The 12,512-nt window shown below is 39.1% G+C and overlaps 2 protein-coding genes across 2 annotated transcripts; one reads left to right on the top strand and one right to left on the bottom strand.

The window, feature by feature from the left end:
• Positions 1 to 251: 251 nt before the first annotated feature.
• LOC110173241 (interferon-induced protein 44-like) lies at positions 252 to 5,890 on the bottom strand. Its single transcript, XM_020939234.2, has 7 exons — positions 5,869 to 5,890; positions 4,287 to 4,320; positions 3,970 to 4,168; positions 3,733 to 3,879; positions 2,737 to 2,905; positions 1,754 to 1,854; positions 252 to 744 (listed from the first exon to the last, which is right to left on the bottom strand). Exons 1-7 carry the CDS (start codon positions 5,888 to 5,890, stop codon positions 580 to 582), a joined length of 837 nt encoding a protein of 278 aa, XP_020794893.2. The 3' UTR covers positions 252 to 579.
• Positions 5,891 to 6,348: 458 nt separating this feature from the next.
• Positions 6,349 to 11,842, top strand: LOC129407224 (uncharacterized). The gene is made up of 7 exons (XM_055147780.1): positions 6,349 to 6,357; positions 6,891 to 6,987; positions 8,162 to 8,219; positions 9,051 to 9,158; positions 9,225 to 9,326; positions 11,124 to 11,336; positions 11,441 to 11,842. The coding sequence occupies exons 2-7, from the start codon at positions 6,907 to 6,909 to the stop codon at positions 11,578 to 11,580; spliced, it is 702 nt and encodes a 233-aa protein (XP_055003755.1). The 5' UTR covers positions 6,349 to 6,357; positions 6,891 to 6,906; the 3' UTR covers positions 11,581 to 11,842.
• The last annotated feature ends 670 nt before the right edge of the window (positions 11,843 to 12,512 follow it).

Below are 12,512 nucleotides of genomic sequence, written 5' to 3'. Positions count from 1 at the left end.
GACAGTCTATTTAGACATTCTAAATAGATCTGTAGTTTACATAACACACACCCAGCCCCAACAACACAACGTAACACACACCAAACTGGTCCAAGTCCCGGTCCAGTCAGGTCCAATCAGGTCCAGTCAGGTCCAGTCAGGTCCAATCAGGTCCAGTCAGGTCCAGTCAGGTCCAATCAGGTCCAGTCAGGTCCATGATGTGGGGTCCAGGAGCACCATCTGGTTGTAAAACTCGTCTTAATCCCACTTCCCACTTGACAGAGACAAACTTATTGGTCAATGAACAATTTATTGAGATTTAAGTTCAAACTTTCTTTAAGACGTTTGTTGTTACAGCATCAGAGACAATCAAAGACCTGACATAAACCACGTCCACGCTCAAGAATTATATGTCATAATCTCCGATGGAGAGCAGTGGTCTATATAACTCTGTGGGAGGTTGAGTGTTTTTGAAAGAAATACCCAAAATAAAAATCCAGAATCCAGCAGCCTGCAATGTTAATCATCTTAAAGTACAATAATACCAACTTATCGACATAAAATAACAAAAGAAAATAGACTTTCACTTTAAGTACTTGGTTATCCATATATGTTGAAAAGATGGTCGTCCCCAAACTCCACTATGTGTTTCAGAGCAGTGAGGAACAACACATCCACAGCTTCACGGTCTGGTCCTTCATAGTTGTTTCTCACTGGAAAGATGCAGTTAACTGGGATTCCAACTTTAGAGGTAAAGTACTCCATCTGTAAAAAACACAGTTTGTTTCTAATTTAAGTCAACTAAAGCCGGGTCAAACGCAGAGGAATGGGTCAAACGCAGAGGGCACATATGTCTTTACTCCCTATGGGGACAGTACAGTGCACCCTAACGTAAAAAACACCCTAACGTGTGTAACGTAAAAAAAAAATTTAAGGGCATTTTTTTGATGCCGTGGACTGAACGGACCTTTAGTCCTAGACATAGACTATATCTAATAAGCCCCACGCACTCTCAGCGTCACCCAGAGCATCCAGGGCATTTCTATAATAAGAATAATTGTTTAAAATACGATCTTATGATAGTTCTATGCCCGGGGGACGAGTGGAGAGATTACAGGCTAAACATTCAACAGTAACTAGTGCTGTGAGTCCCGGACACACTGTGGACTTGAAGCAGAATAAGAGAGGAGGGATAACAGGAGAGTGTACGGGAGGTGATCAGTGGCCCAGCAGCATGTGTGCCTCCCGGGGATTCTAAAGACGAGTGACTGAAGTGTGAAAGTCCAGTTTGATGGATCTGCTGCTGTGAAACACTCTGGTTCTGTGGAATACAAGTGTCAGGGCCAAAGTGTTTTTATTGTTTATTACCGCTGGATTTGTCGGCAGAAGGCTGCTTGTGCTGCTTGTGATGAGACCGTATTCTCTTCTGCTCTTTTAGTTAAGAGTTTTTATGGTTTTGCAGTTTGTGCATCATAAGCATCAGATCAATAACAGCTTCATCCACACCTGTGTTTATCTTGTGTCTGTGTGAGCCTGTTTTGCAGAGTGGCTCAAAGCTGGAGCGTATGTGTCCTCTGCTTGAATATAGAATTTAAACTAATATACTGGGAAAACTCTTTGTTCAAGGCTTTTGTGGTAAAATGTGAGAATGACGATCATGGGAACTGTAAAAACTACAGTATAAATCTATCACTACTGTTGCATGTGTTTCAGGAATATTAACTTGCACCGTCCAAACCAAAACCTGTGCATAAAAAATAAAAGTTTAACTTGCCTTTTTCTTAAGAGCAATGCTCTTGTAGACGTTCTTGACATCCTTGTCAATCTCAGGACAGATTTGATCAATGTGTGTGGCAACGGCCATCTGAGGAATGTCTGATACAAGAACAAAAGCACATGGTCATGGTGTGTGGGGTCATTAGTTACTGGTTTAAATTCAGATCTTGGTTCATGTTACGTTAAGGTTCCTGTTCAGGTTACAGTGTGTATGAAAGGTTTTCATGTTTTTCTAATTCTGACTTGTTTTGATCTGTGGTAAATATTAAACTTTTAGCAGTAAAGTGGCTGCTTGTGAACAAGAAATTAGAAAAACGGTGAAAAAACAAAACAAAACAGGAAGTAGCAGGAACTATTTACCCAAAAGAAACAGTCTGATGATTCATTTAACAAAATAAAGGTGGGAGCTCAGGTGGGACAGTGTTTGCACACATGCTTGGTTCTGTGAGCAGAGCGCAGGTTTTGGATCACTGAGCTAAACTTCACTTGGTTTTAGCTCTGCTCAATAAGTGGATCTGCATTCTGTACAGACTGTTTATTTAAATTAGAAGTGATCATGGGCACAAATGAGTTATTATCTTATTTAATTATTCCACAAATCTGATTTTTTTATTATACCAGGAAGAAAAATTATACACATTGCCCAAAGTTTCAAACTGTGTTTGAGTAACTCTTTATGAATCGTCTGTCTACATCTCCAAAGCTCAAAATGCTCCGTTCCACCTTGTGATGTCATGAAGTGGAAGTTTTCAAGTGAACAGCTCCTTTTACCCTTAGTTCAGCAGAGACTGACAAATCCAGGGCTGAAATGGTCCAAATGATTCTAGTGAAAGTGTGTGGAGTTTAAAAACACACCATACACAGATGTGGGCCATTTAAGGGCAGGATCAGTCTTGAACTGGATTCAGTATTTTTTAGTCAAAGTAATGTTCAGTGTCAAAGTAAGTTAATGTAAGAACCCAGCATGTGTGTAGATCTTACCCAGATCTCTGGCCGCTTCTTTGATTTCTCTCATCTTCACAAGAACTTCTGGACTAATCTCTGTGATGTTTGCGTTCAGGATACACACCAGAACATGGACTTTGTCATCAATAGAGGGATTTCCATTGTATTTCCCATCTTCAGGTGATATTGTATTCTTTTGATCAAACTAAAACAGGGAAAGTTTGTTTTTATTATCTTAATTTGTAAAATGAAATCTGGGTGAGTTACATTTATAACAGCTCCTTTATGCTGCGTTCAGACCACACTGTCAGAGGCAGAAGGTTTATGCAGAGTCTGGGGGGGACACACATCTGGCTAATCCAGTGTTTCCACAGCTCGTCTTGAACGAGTTAAAACTGAGATTAAATTAGATAGATGCTTTTTTTTCCTAAAGGAAATTAGTTTTTCTGTTCAGTTTATAGTCAGTTAATCAGTTTTGCAGTGTGTCAAAAATGACATCTGCCTTCAAATGCAAATTTGTCCACCGGCAGGTGTTTGGATCTGGTTTGATGCTGTGCTCTGAACCCGGCATTAGACTTTTATACAAGTGGACATAACAGAGTTTCCAGTGACGTGCGGTGAGGTTTACAGCTGGTGAGGCAAAGTGCACTGGGCTCAGGAATGAGCACTAAGCTGTTTTCTTTACAAGCAAATAAGAATCATGTTTACTCAGGAAAATATTGAGCTTTAATTATTTTTTTTATATAAACAAAAAGGGAAGAAAGAAAAAGTAAAGATAAAAATAACAGAACGGGGTCTTGGAACATGGGGGTTAACAACTTACAGTTCAAGTAGAAACATCTCCATGAACTCTGAAAAACCCCGGTGTCTCTCTCTGTAACTTCTGCTGTCAGACTCGTTATTTTGATCTTAAAATGTTCATTTTAACCCACTCTCCGTGATCCTGGGATTTTATTTCACTATTTTATCAGTAATTCAGAAAGATGCTGTCACACTCCATCAGTCCACATCTCATCTCTTCAGTCTCCTCACCGTATAGCCGTCCATTACATGTCCTTCCATGGCCAGTCTGATGTCGTCCGGCCGAACTCCAACACCTCCTCCAGCTTCTATTCCCATTATGTCGTTGAACACAATTGGGATTTTTTTGCCTTCAGATCTTATTTTGTAAGTTCTGTACTAGAAGGAAGGAAGAGAAGATTTGAATTACAAACTAAGAACTGTCCCACTATCTTGATTGTTAAAATGCAAATAAAAAAATAAAGTTACTGTTGTGGTGAAGCTTTGAGTAGCGGAGGTGCTAGTTTCGACACCAGCGCCGCTATATGTTCTGCCAGTAATAATACTGATGGCAGTGTTGATGAAGGAGGATTTTCCCACACCCACTGGTCCATAGAGCAGGACGCGCAGGTGAGAGGCTCCTTCTGGTTTGAACCTTTTCACAAATCTAAGAAGATCGTCCTTTTGTCTGTTGAAGAGTTATACTGTCAAACACTATTGATGCAGAGTAACAGGAGCATGCACAGAGTAAAGTCTGAGACACTGTGCAAATGAAAACATGTTAAAGTCAGATGTAATCAGCTCACCTCCAGTTAATCTCTCTCCAGGGCTGGTTCAAAACTGCAGAGAAAACAGAGATACATGCATGTATATGTACACACAGCTCATACATGTTAGTAAACCTGCACCTCTTTTGCCTTTTGCCACCAAATAATCAATAATAATATCTGTTTGTCTGGCCTGGTGTGGGATTTGCACCGTAACCTGAACGTTCCAAATAATTAAATAGATTAAGTTGTGTAAACTCAAAGTTTTAGAAATAGTCTGACTAACTTAATTATGTCAAGTTGCTTTAACATGTTCCTCTTTTTGAATAATTTTAATAATAGGGGGGCATCATTTGCCCCAGAAATTCAGACTCGTACCTAATTTTAAAATGTGACAATAACAATTAAAAGAATCTGTGGAATATTTGCTCAATTGAATAAAATCATCTGGGTCCTAAGCTGAATAATAATAATATAAATTATTTTTATTTTAATAATAATTGCTTATTCAAGGACCTTGACGTCCCAAAGAAATGACACTTTTGCCAAATCTCAGAAACTACTGATGACAGAGACATAAAATGATGCACAATGTCCATATTTATATTCAACTTTCATTGATACTATTGGGCTAAATTTATTATTTTTGATGTTATTAAAGAAAAACAGATTTTTCAGCTCAGATTTCAGACTTCTGCAGACACTAAACTTGTGTAAAGTTTAAAGTGTAAAAAATTTATTCTAGGCACAGATTGATTTTCAAAAATGTTTCAAAAAGTTGGGCAAATGATGCACCCGAGTGTATGATATACTCTGTGTGTACTATAATGTTTAATGTGTAAGTATGTACGTATTATTAAACTCTATACATATTATATAATAATGATGTGAGGAACCTGAGTTTAAATCCCCCTCCTACAGTGTGGATAATCTTATGTTTAATGTGTCTATATGTATAATATCATGTGTTTATAGTGTAATATATGTTAACTATAATGTGTGTAGACACAGCTGGATGGACTGGATTGTGTGTATAATGTTTGTCATGAACTATATACAAATCTGAAAATGTAATTATTCCAGTGTTTTGAAAACTCTAACTGCAAATATTTGAGTTGAGCTAAAAGACACTTTGAATTCAGCTCTTTTCAAAAGGTACAAGTAGTAAACCATCCAAGCTTTTAAGTTCTAAAAGATTGTCACTTATAAATTCATCAACTTTAAATAATTGAGGCAAACGATTGCATCTTTTTTTTTTATCTTTTTGAGTTCTGGTAACTTATTGGGTTTTACAGTGTAGCAGTTGTTCATTGTTTAATCTAATGTTTAGATATTGACAGTGTGAGTCAGATCAGTGCAGGCACAGTGACAGTGATCACTGTGTCCTTTCTAACAATATGAGAACACTGAACAGGCATCAGAGTTAAACTAATCAGTTTCTGTTTGTCTCTGTGCAATAATCCAAATGTGTATTTTAAAGATAAGAATGATCTGCAAATAGAACTTTTGAGAAATACATGTTTGCCTAGAGTTTGGGTTCGCAGTCTTGCAAACAAATACTGTTTTGTTAAAATTCTTCTTCTGGAAATTGGAAAAATATCAGATAATGCCCAGAACTTACGTGTACTTTCACCTCCTCCCATGATCTCGAATTTGATGTGACAAAACCTGAAATGATAATTGTCTTAAAAATGGGAAGGCAACAAAAAATAAATATTGAAAAATGTTTAATTTGATTAAAAATCAAAGCTGTTCCATCAGTATGAAAGTCAAAAAGAAAAGGTAAAGCCACTTCTACTTAAAATCTCCCCCCCACAAACAAACAGACAAACAGACAAACAAACAAACAAACAGATGTACCAGCAGAAGTCCGTCCAGAGAATGAACAGAAGAGTCTCTGCAGATGATTTTATATGAAACCCTCCCTCTCCCTCCCCCTTCCTCAGACGCTCACAGGACGGGGGTGTCACCTGTACATATACACAGTACACAGTGCTGAACAGAAGCAGTATTTCTGTGGGTGTTACTTCAGATCACTCCTCTGATGGGAGGAACTCTCAGATAAAGACTCCACTCTCCTCAGGCTGCAGTCACAGAGACACAGCAGCAGGTAGGTCTATTTTTCACACTCTTCCTCTCACACTCGTACATGAACACTGACACTGCATGTTTAATTTGACACAACAAGTGTAAGTCAACAACACTGGATCAGCCCTGGACCACATCATTTACATAACTCTGTCATTTACATCATTTACAGGTCTCTAACTGTCTGTTTATTCAAAATTACAGCATTGAATTTTTTCACTTTTGTTTCTAAAAGGATCCCAAATTCAGGCACAAAGGGTTTATTATCTCAGTTTTCCAATAGACAGGAGCGTTATTTATCTGATTAGTGAGTTAGTTACTCACGATTATTACATTTTCAATATAATTTCAATTATAAGTTTTTTTTCTCACCCCATTTTACCTACAGTTTTACATAAAATGAGTAACATTTATCTAATTTACTGGGGTCTATTCATAGAATACAGTACTATACAGTCTATTTTTCTCATTAAGAGTAAAATGCAGACAACATTTCTTCTTTGTGATAAATAGTAATTTAGTAATTTGTCACATTTTAAACTCCTGTACAAACAGATGTAGTGATTCTTGTATGTTTCCTTCATCTGTCAAGATGGAAGGTGGAACACCTCCCCCTGGTGACATGGAACTGAACAACTCTAATGAAGACGAGGTTAGTCTAAACAACTTCACCCTGAACATGACTTGGATTTTATATAATGTTTAAAATAAAACACTGTTACATGAACCAGGTCAATCCAAACTACAGTCAATAATTATAACAGATTTGAGGACATTTCACACTTTGAAAAGGCCCAAAGTGACATGAAGCAGAACTCTACAACATCTAGTTTACACTCATTTACACTCAGTCTGGACCCGGGGTCAGTCTGGACCCGGGGTGAGTCTGGACCCGGGGTGAGTCTGGACCCGGGGTCAGTCTGGACCCGGGGTGTCTGGACCCGGGGTGAGTCTGGACCCGGGGTGAGTCTGGTCCCGGGGTCAGTCTGGACCCGGGGTGAGTCTGGACCCGGGGTCAGTCTGGTCCCGGGGTCAGTCTGGACCCGGGGTCAGTCTGGACCCGGGGTCAGTCTGGACCTAAAACTCTGCGGCACGAAGCCTTTTCTGCGTTTCAGGCGATTTGAGCTCAGTGAACATCAGGTGTGAACAATGAGCAGGTGTTGAGCGATGGAAGCACAGAGTGTTTAATTTACGTGTCTGTGGCTTCAAGTTAATTTTCCCGCGGTGGGACTGAACGTTCTGTATGTGTTGTTTGTGCCTTAGACACAAGTCTTTTGTGCTGTTTATGATTTGTTTGGCGACACTGACTGTGTGACACAGTATCGTCCTCACATATCTGGAAACTCATGCACCCTGAGAAAATCTACAGTGCTGATTCTCTGATGCAAACTGGACCCCAATCCCCAAAATAAATGACAACACAGCGAGCACGGAGGGACACGTGAATATCGACTGAATATGTGTAGCAAATCATGACACCAGTATCGAAAGATTCGATATTATACTGAATATCATTGCATCCTTACTGCTGACTTTCTGTTTTTCTCCTTCATTAGAGAGTTATAAAGAAAGTAGAGTTAAAACAACAATTATTAAAATACTAAATAAATTTTGAGTTATTTGAGACAAACTGGGATGATGGGAAAGGCTGCTACAAATAGACTTCTGGGAAATTAGAGGTGTGGTCGAGGTGAGTTGTGGTTTGCTGGTGAGGAGGAGAGGGCGGTCGGGGCGTGGTCCACCTCCTGGATCTCAGTTAATCATATTAACTACTCTTATCTGTAGAAACACTTTGTTCTGACATGTTTTCTGCTCTTTTACCACAGGCCCGGAGCCTCCTACAGAAGCTCTACAGTCTTCAGTGCTCTCCTGAACTTATTGGAAGTACGTTCACATTTTTTGCTTTTTTCTCATGAACAGAAAAGTTTCTGGTTTGACCTGATCCTGACGTTGTCTCGCTGACTTAGACACTGCATCCCCTTTGTCCGCTCCACTAACTATGATGCTGATGGTGTCAAATCTGTACAACGATTAGATGAAAAAAGGAGAGCAGCCCAATCGAAAAAGACATTTTTTAAAATGTAAAACTGGACTCAACATGAAATCCATATTTGTAATTTGTAACTTTGCTTTGTTGTCTCTCCACATACAAAATGTTCTCTGTAAACTCAGGATGATTTAGTCAGACAAATGTTTCCTTTTTGGTTCTTCCTGTGGATCAATCCTGCCCATCACCTTCACCTTTCACTATTTTTCAATTCTGTTGGGAAGAGAAACAGTTTGAACAGAGGTTTGAGTCACACACATCTGATTCACTTTTGCATTTATGAAGTTCACAAACACATTTCTCGAGCCGTTTTCCGCTGTTTGGATCCAACAACCACAGAATTACAATGTCCGAATCCCAAAACTAAAATATGACAATATCAGAACCAGAAACAAAAGTGATATGGTTCAAAAGACTTGAAAAGATCGACTTTGTCAATAGACACATCCCACTGGGAAAACAAACATGGAGGTTTGACGCTCACTTTTTCGGAAAATCCTTCCCAGTGTGAATTGTGTGACGACTGGAAGTCTGAGATTCATGATGTATGTATTAGTGCATTGGCTGAGGTGAATCCTACAGCTCTTATTTTAATTCACACACTGACTCGTGGCCAGTGTGTGAATTAAAAACACTCATTGACAAGTTCCTTTGCCTCTTCTCTGTAGCCATCAGCCAATTAATAACAGACTACAAGAAAAACCCTGAAGACCTGGAACATCTGATCCATCATCTGGAAGCACTGGTGAAGGAGTTTGGGTCAAGATCTGAAAAAGGTATAAACATTTCAAACTTCATTTATTGATGCTCAAAGATTTTACTGACTAAACCTTGTCCAGTAGAGGAAGTTAAACCTTGTCCAGTAGAGGAAGTGAAGAAAGTGAAGGACACTGCAGAGAGCAGAGGACACACTGAAGGTACATCCAGCGGTGGATTGTTTTCTGGTGAGTGATTTTATTTCTTTTGGTCTTAATTGCAGATTACAAAACAAGTAAAATGAATTTCCTTTGATTTGGCTGTAATTCAAAGTCAAACAAAGGCAACCAATAAACTCTCTGTGGCTCTGTGGTTAGCACTCACGCCTCACAGCAAGAAGGTCCAGTTTCTCCTTAACCAGACTCACACCAGACTGATCTGTGTGTCACTCTGAACTGACTTGTACACATCATCAGAGTGAACGACTCACTGAAGCGTTCAGAAAACATGAATCTTATTGGTGACAACAGCAGAAAAACTTTAGTTTCCTCCAGTTGAGAGAAAAGCACAAACATCTTCCCTGTTTACAAAAGCACAGCTCCTCCTCTGCTCGTCTGTCGGTGTCGCCGTTTGTTTTGGTTCTTTTGGTAGAACTTCATATTTTAAAAACTGTACAAAGTAAATCAGAAAATCTTGCCCATCAATCTCCAGTAAAGTTCACAAAGTGAAAAAGTTGTTACAATTTCAAAGGAACTGAAGTTTTCATAAAACAGGTTTAGAACAACAACAACAATGGAAAAATGTGTTTCAGTTAAAAGTTGTGAGTTTATGGAACAAAAAAATGAAAAATGTCAAAATCCAAATCTACTGAAGTGTTTAAAAGACAAATAGTAAAAGAAGAATTCAGTTCTGTCGGGGAGAGACTGTCCACTGAACTGGAAAAAGGACAAAAGTTCATCATCGTAAATTTAGTAAAAAGAGTAAAATGTTGATGGGACTGTGTAAAAAATAAATTATGGGATTTATAATGAATTAGTTACAATGAATCTGATTTTAATGAAGTTGTTTAACGTTTTAACTGAAGGTTAAATAAAAGGATCTCCTGTGTCATATCCTAAAGCCCAGTTTATGGTCGTGTGTCGTCGCCTGACGTGCACCTCTGACATTTTGTAACTACACGTCAAACCGACGCCGACAATCAGGGCTGTGATTGGTCGTCTCTAAATCGCTCTACACACATTTGTGATCCTCCACTCTCCCCTTTCATTTTGTAAACGCGAATGCCATTTTTAAATCCCATCCAAGTCTTGTGGAGGTGAATTACTTTGTGGATCCATAAATCAAAAACAACGGCGGCAGAGCGCGATGAGGAGACGCAGAACTATACTTCTGCTTTACACTATTATTCTCCTGCCTCAAACCTTTAATATAATATAATATATCTACAGGAGGAACCTGCCCGAGTTCCTCCATCTCCTCCTCTCTGCCTCCTCTCCTCTTCCTCTTCTGTTCCCTCTCTTCATCTGTTCCCATAATCCTCTGAAGTCACACACGTCCAGTGGGACACAAATATACAGGCAGATACAGATGTGCTGCAGGACCACAAGTTTAGAAGTGAAAGTTAAAAAGACAAAGTGCTCGGAATTAAAAACTACAGATACCTAAAAATGTGACTTAAACACAGTACAAATACTTTGTTACTTGTCAGATTCAGGGGAAAACTCCCTGATGGCAGAATATAACCCACATATCTCCAGAAAATGTGTTACAATAAACTGTAAAGGCAAAAAAGAAACTCACTTTGTCAACTGGATAATAGTTTTTTGATTGAACAGCTCATCCAAGCTTCTTCTTCAAGTCAGAACTGAAACTAAAAATCTTCTTCAATCAAAAAACTCTTTTCCAGTTGACAAACTGAATTTCTCTTTTGCCATAGATTCTACCTGGACGACGGAGGGATTTTATAAACAATAAAGGGTGAAATTAAATAGAAATGGGCATCGCAGAGTTGGACAACTGTTGGAATAAAGGACTTTTCTTTTCAGGATCGTTTGGTGGGTCAAAGCGTTCGGTTAAAGTCTACCCCATTGTTACATCTGATACATGTGGAGCTGATACAGACGTCCTTCACAAGTTGAAGAAACATTATCTGGAGTTGATCCGCACAGGCCCAGCAGACTGTGATGTGGTCCTCATCTTCTGTGTGGTTCTTTCTCGAGCTGGATCAGACGTGGCGAACGCCATGAGGAGAATTCCAGGTATAAAACTTGAACACAAAGTAAAACACATATTTGTATTAACATGTGACATCTTTTGCTGACAACATTTAGAATACAGATGTTTTTATTATTATTATTTTCAGACGCTGCAGCAGAGAAGCCGGTGGTTCTGGTGGTGCTGCATCACAAAAGAAAAGACGACCTTCCAGAAGATGGATTTGACTGGAGCTTCCAAGTACAAGAACATCAAGTGTCACGTGGAGATGCTGTTCCACGAAAGTAAACCTGGATTAGTCCAGTGTGATAGAAATAAACGCGCCATAACAAAACTACTGACCATGTGAAAAGTCAGTTTAAAAAGTGAAATCCTGAATCCATAATTTCGATTAGCTCTGTGTGTGTCTACACTGACATCTAATGTGTCGGCAAAACTGTGTGTTGAAATAAAAATCTTTTATTACTTCATTTGAATCATTTTTTCCTTCTGAGCTCACATATTTAGTAAAACTCTAAAATAAAGTCTGTGCTGGTGAGTTTAGAGTTTCTGTGGTGTGTCCTTTTCCATTATACAACTTTTATTCCAACTACCGACCTGGAAATATTCAAACTGCTTCAACATCACTCCACATGTGAACTTCCTAACAGAACGCAGCAGGAAAGGTTAAGATTGGTTTATTACAAGAGTTTTTGGTGAATATTACTGAACTGGCAGACGGACAGGGCAGAGGAGCAGCAGCTCACACCTGGACACAGGAGATGGAACGTACTGAAGAGTGCAGAAGAAATGATGTTGAGCCGCTCGAAACTTACAGAAGTTTGTAAGAATAAAGTGACAGAAAGTGATGACACTGTAGTGATGTGTCGTCCGTGTCCAGGTTTGGAAGCGTGTGTCGATTAATCCAGAAAGTCTTTGGTGAAGCGTATCGAGGTTTGTATCGTGACGTATGTGGTAACGTCCAAAGCCTCGTGAACCGCCCGAACCACGTGAACGCTTCAGGAAGTGATTCTAAACATAAAGGCCAAAGAAATGCAACAGATTCACCCAAAACATTTTGTGGTTTTCGGTTATTGTGAGTTTGGTACATTCTATTTAAGATTCTTTTTTTTACGATAGACCCAGCAAGTGGCTTTTCTGTGCACACCTGCTTCGTCTGTGCACTGTGAAAGGTTTTCTTTTCAAAAGCAGGGGAAATTCTCTGTAAAAAAGAAACCTTC

This window comes from Boleophthalmus pectinirostris, unplaced genomic scaffold, assembly GCF_026225935.1.
Source record: "Boleophthalmus pectinirostris isolate CB_2022bp ecotype Guang Dong unplaced genomic scaffold, ASM2622593v1 HiC_scaffold_9, whole genome shotgun sequence".
In the NCBI taxonomy this organism is placed as follows: domain Eukaryota; kingdom Metazoa; phylum Chordata; class Actinopteri; order Gobiiformes; family Gobiidae; genus Boleophthalmus; species Boleophthalmus pectinirostris.
Note: the sequence above shows the minus strand (reverse complement) of the source record. Positions and strands in the feature narration are given on the sequence as shown.

What these genes read in the sequence shown, in the direction of transcription:
- LOC110173241 (XM_020939234.2), bottom strand. Translation starts at nt 5,890, where the DNA reads ATGGGAGGAGGTGAAAGTACAC. An exon ending in GGGAGGAGGTGAAAGTACAC is followed by an intron (nt 4,321 to 5,868) that starts GTAAGTTCTGGG and finishes TTTTCTCTGCAG; the next exon opens with TTTTGAACCAGCCCTGGAGA. An exon ending in ATGTAATGGACGGCTATACG is followed by an intron (nt 2,906 to 3,732) that starts GTGAGGAGACTG and finishes TCCCTGTTTTAG; the next exon opens with TTTGATCAAAAGAATACAAT.
- LOC129407224 (XM_055147780.1), top strand. Translation starts at nt 6,907, where the DNA reads ATGTTTCCTTCATCTGTCAAGATGGAAGGTGGAACACCTCCCCCTGGT. An exon ending in CTCTCCTGAACTTATTGGAA is followed by an intron (nt 8,220 to 9,050) that starts GTACGTTCACAT and finishes TCTTCTCTGTAG; the next exon opens with CCATCAGCCAATTAATAACA. An exon ending in CAGCGGTGGATTGTTTTCTG is followed by an intron (nt 9,327 to 11,123) that starts GTGAGTGATTTT and finishes TTTTCTTTTCAG; the next exon opens with GATCGTTTGGTGGGTCAAAG.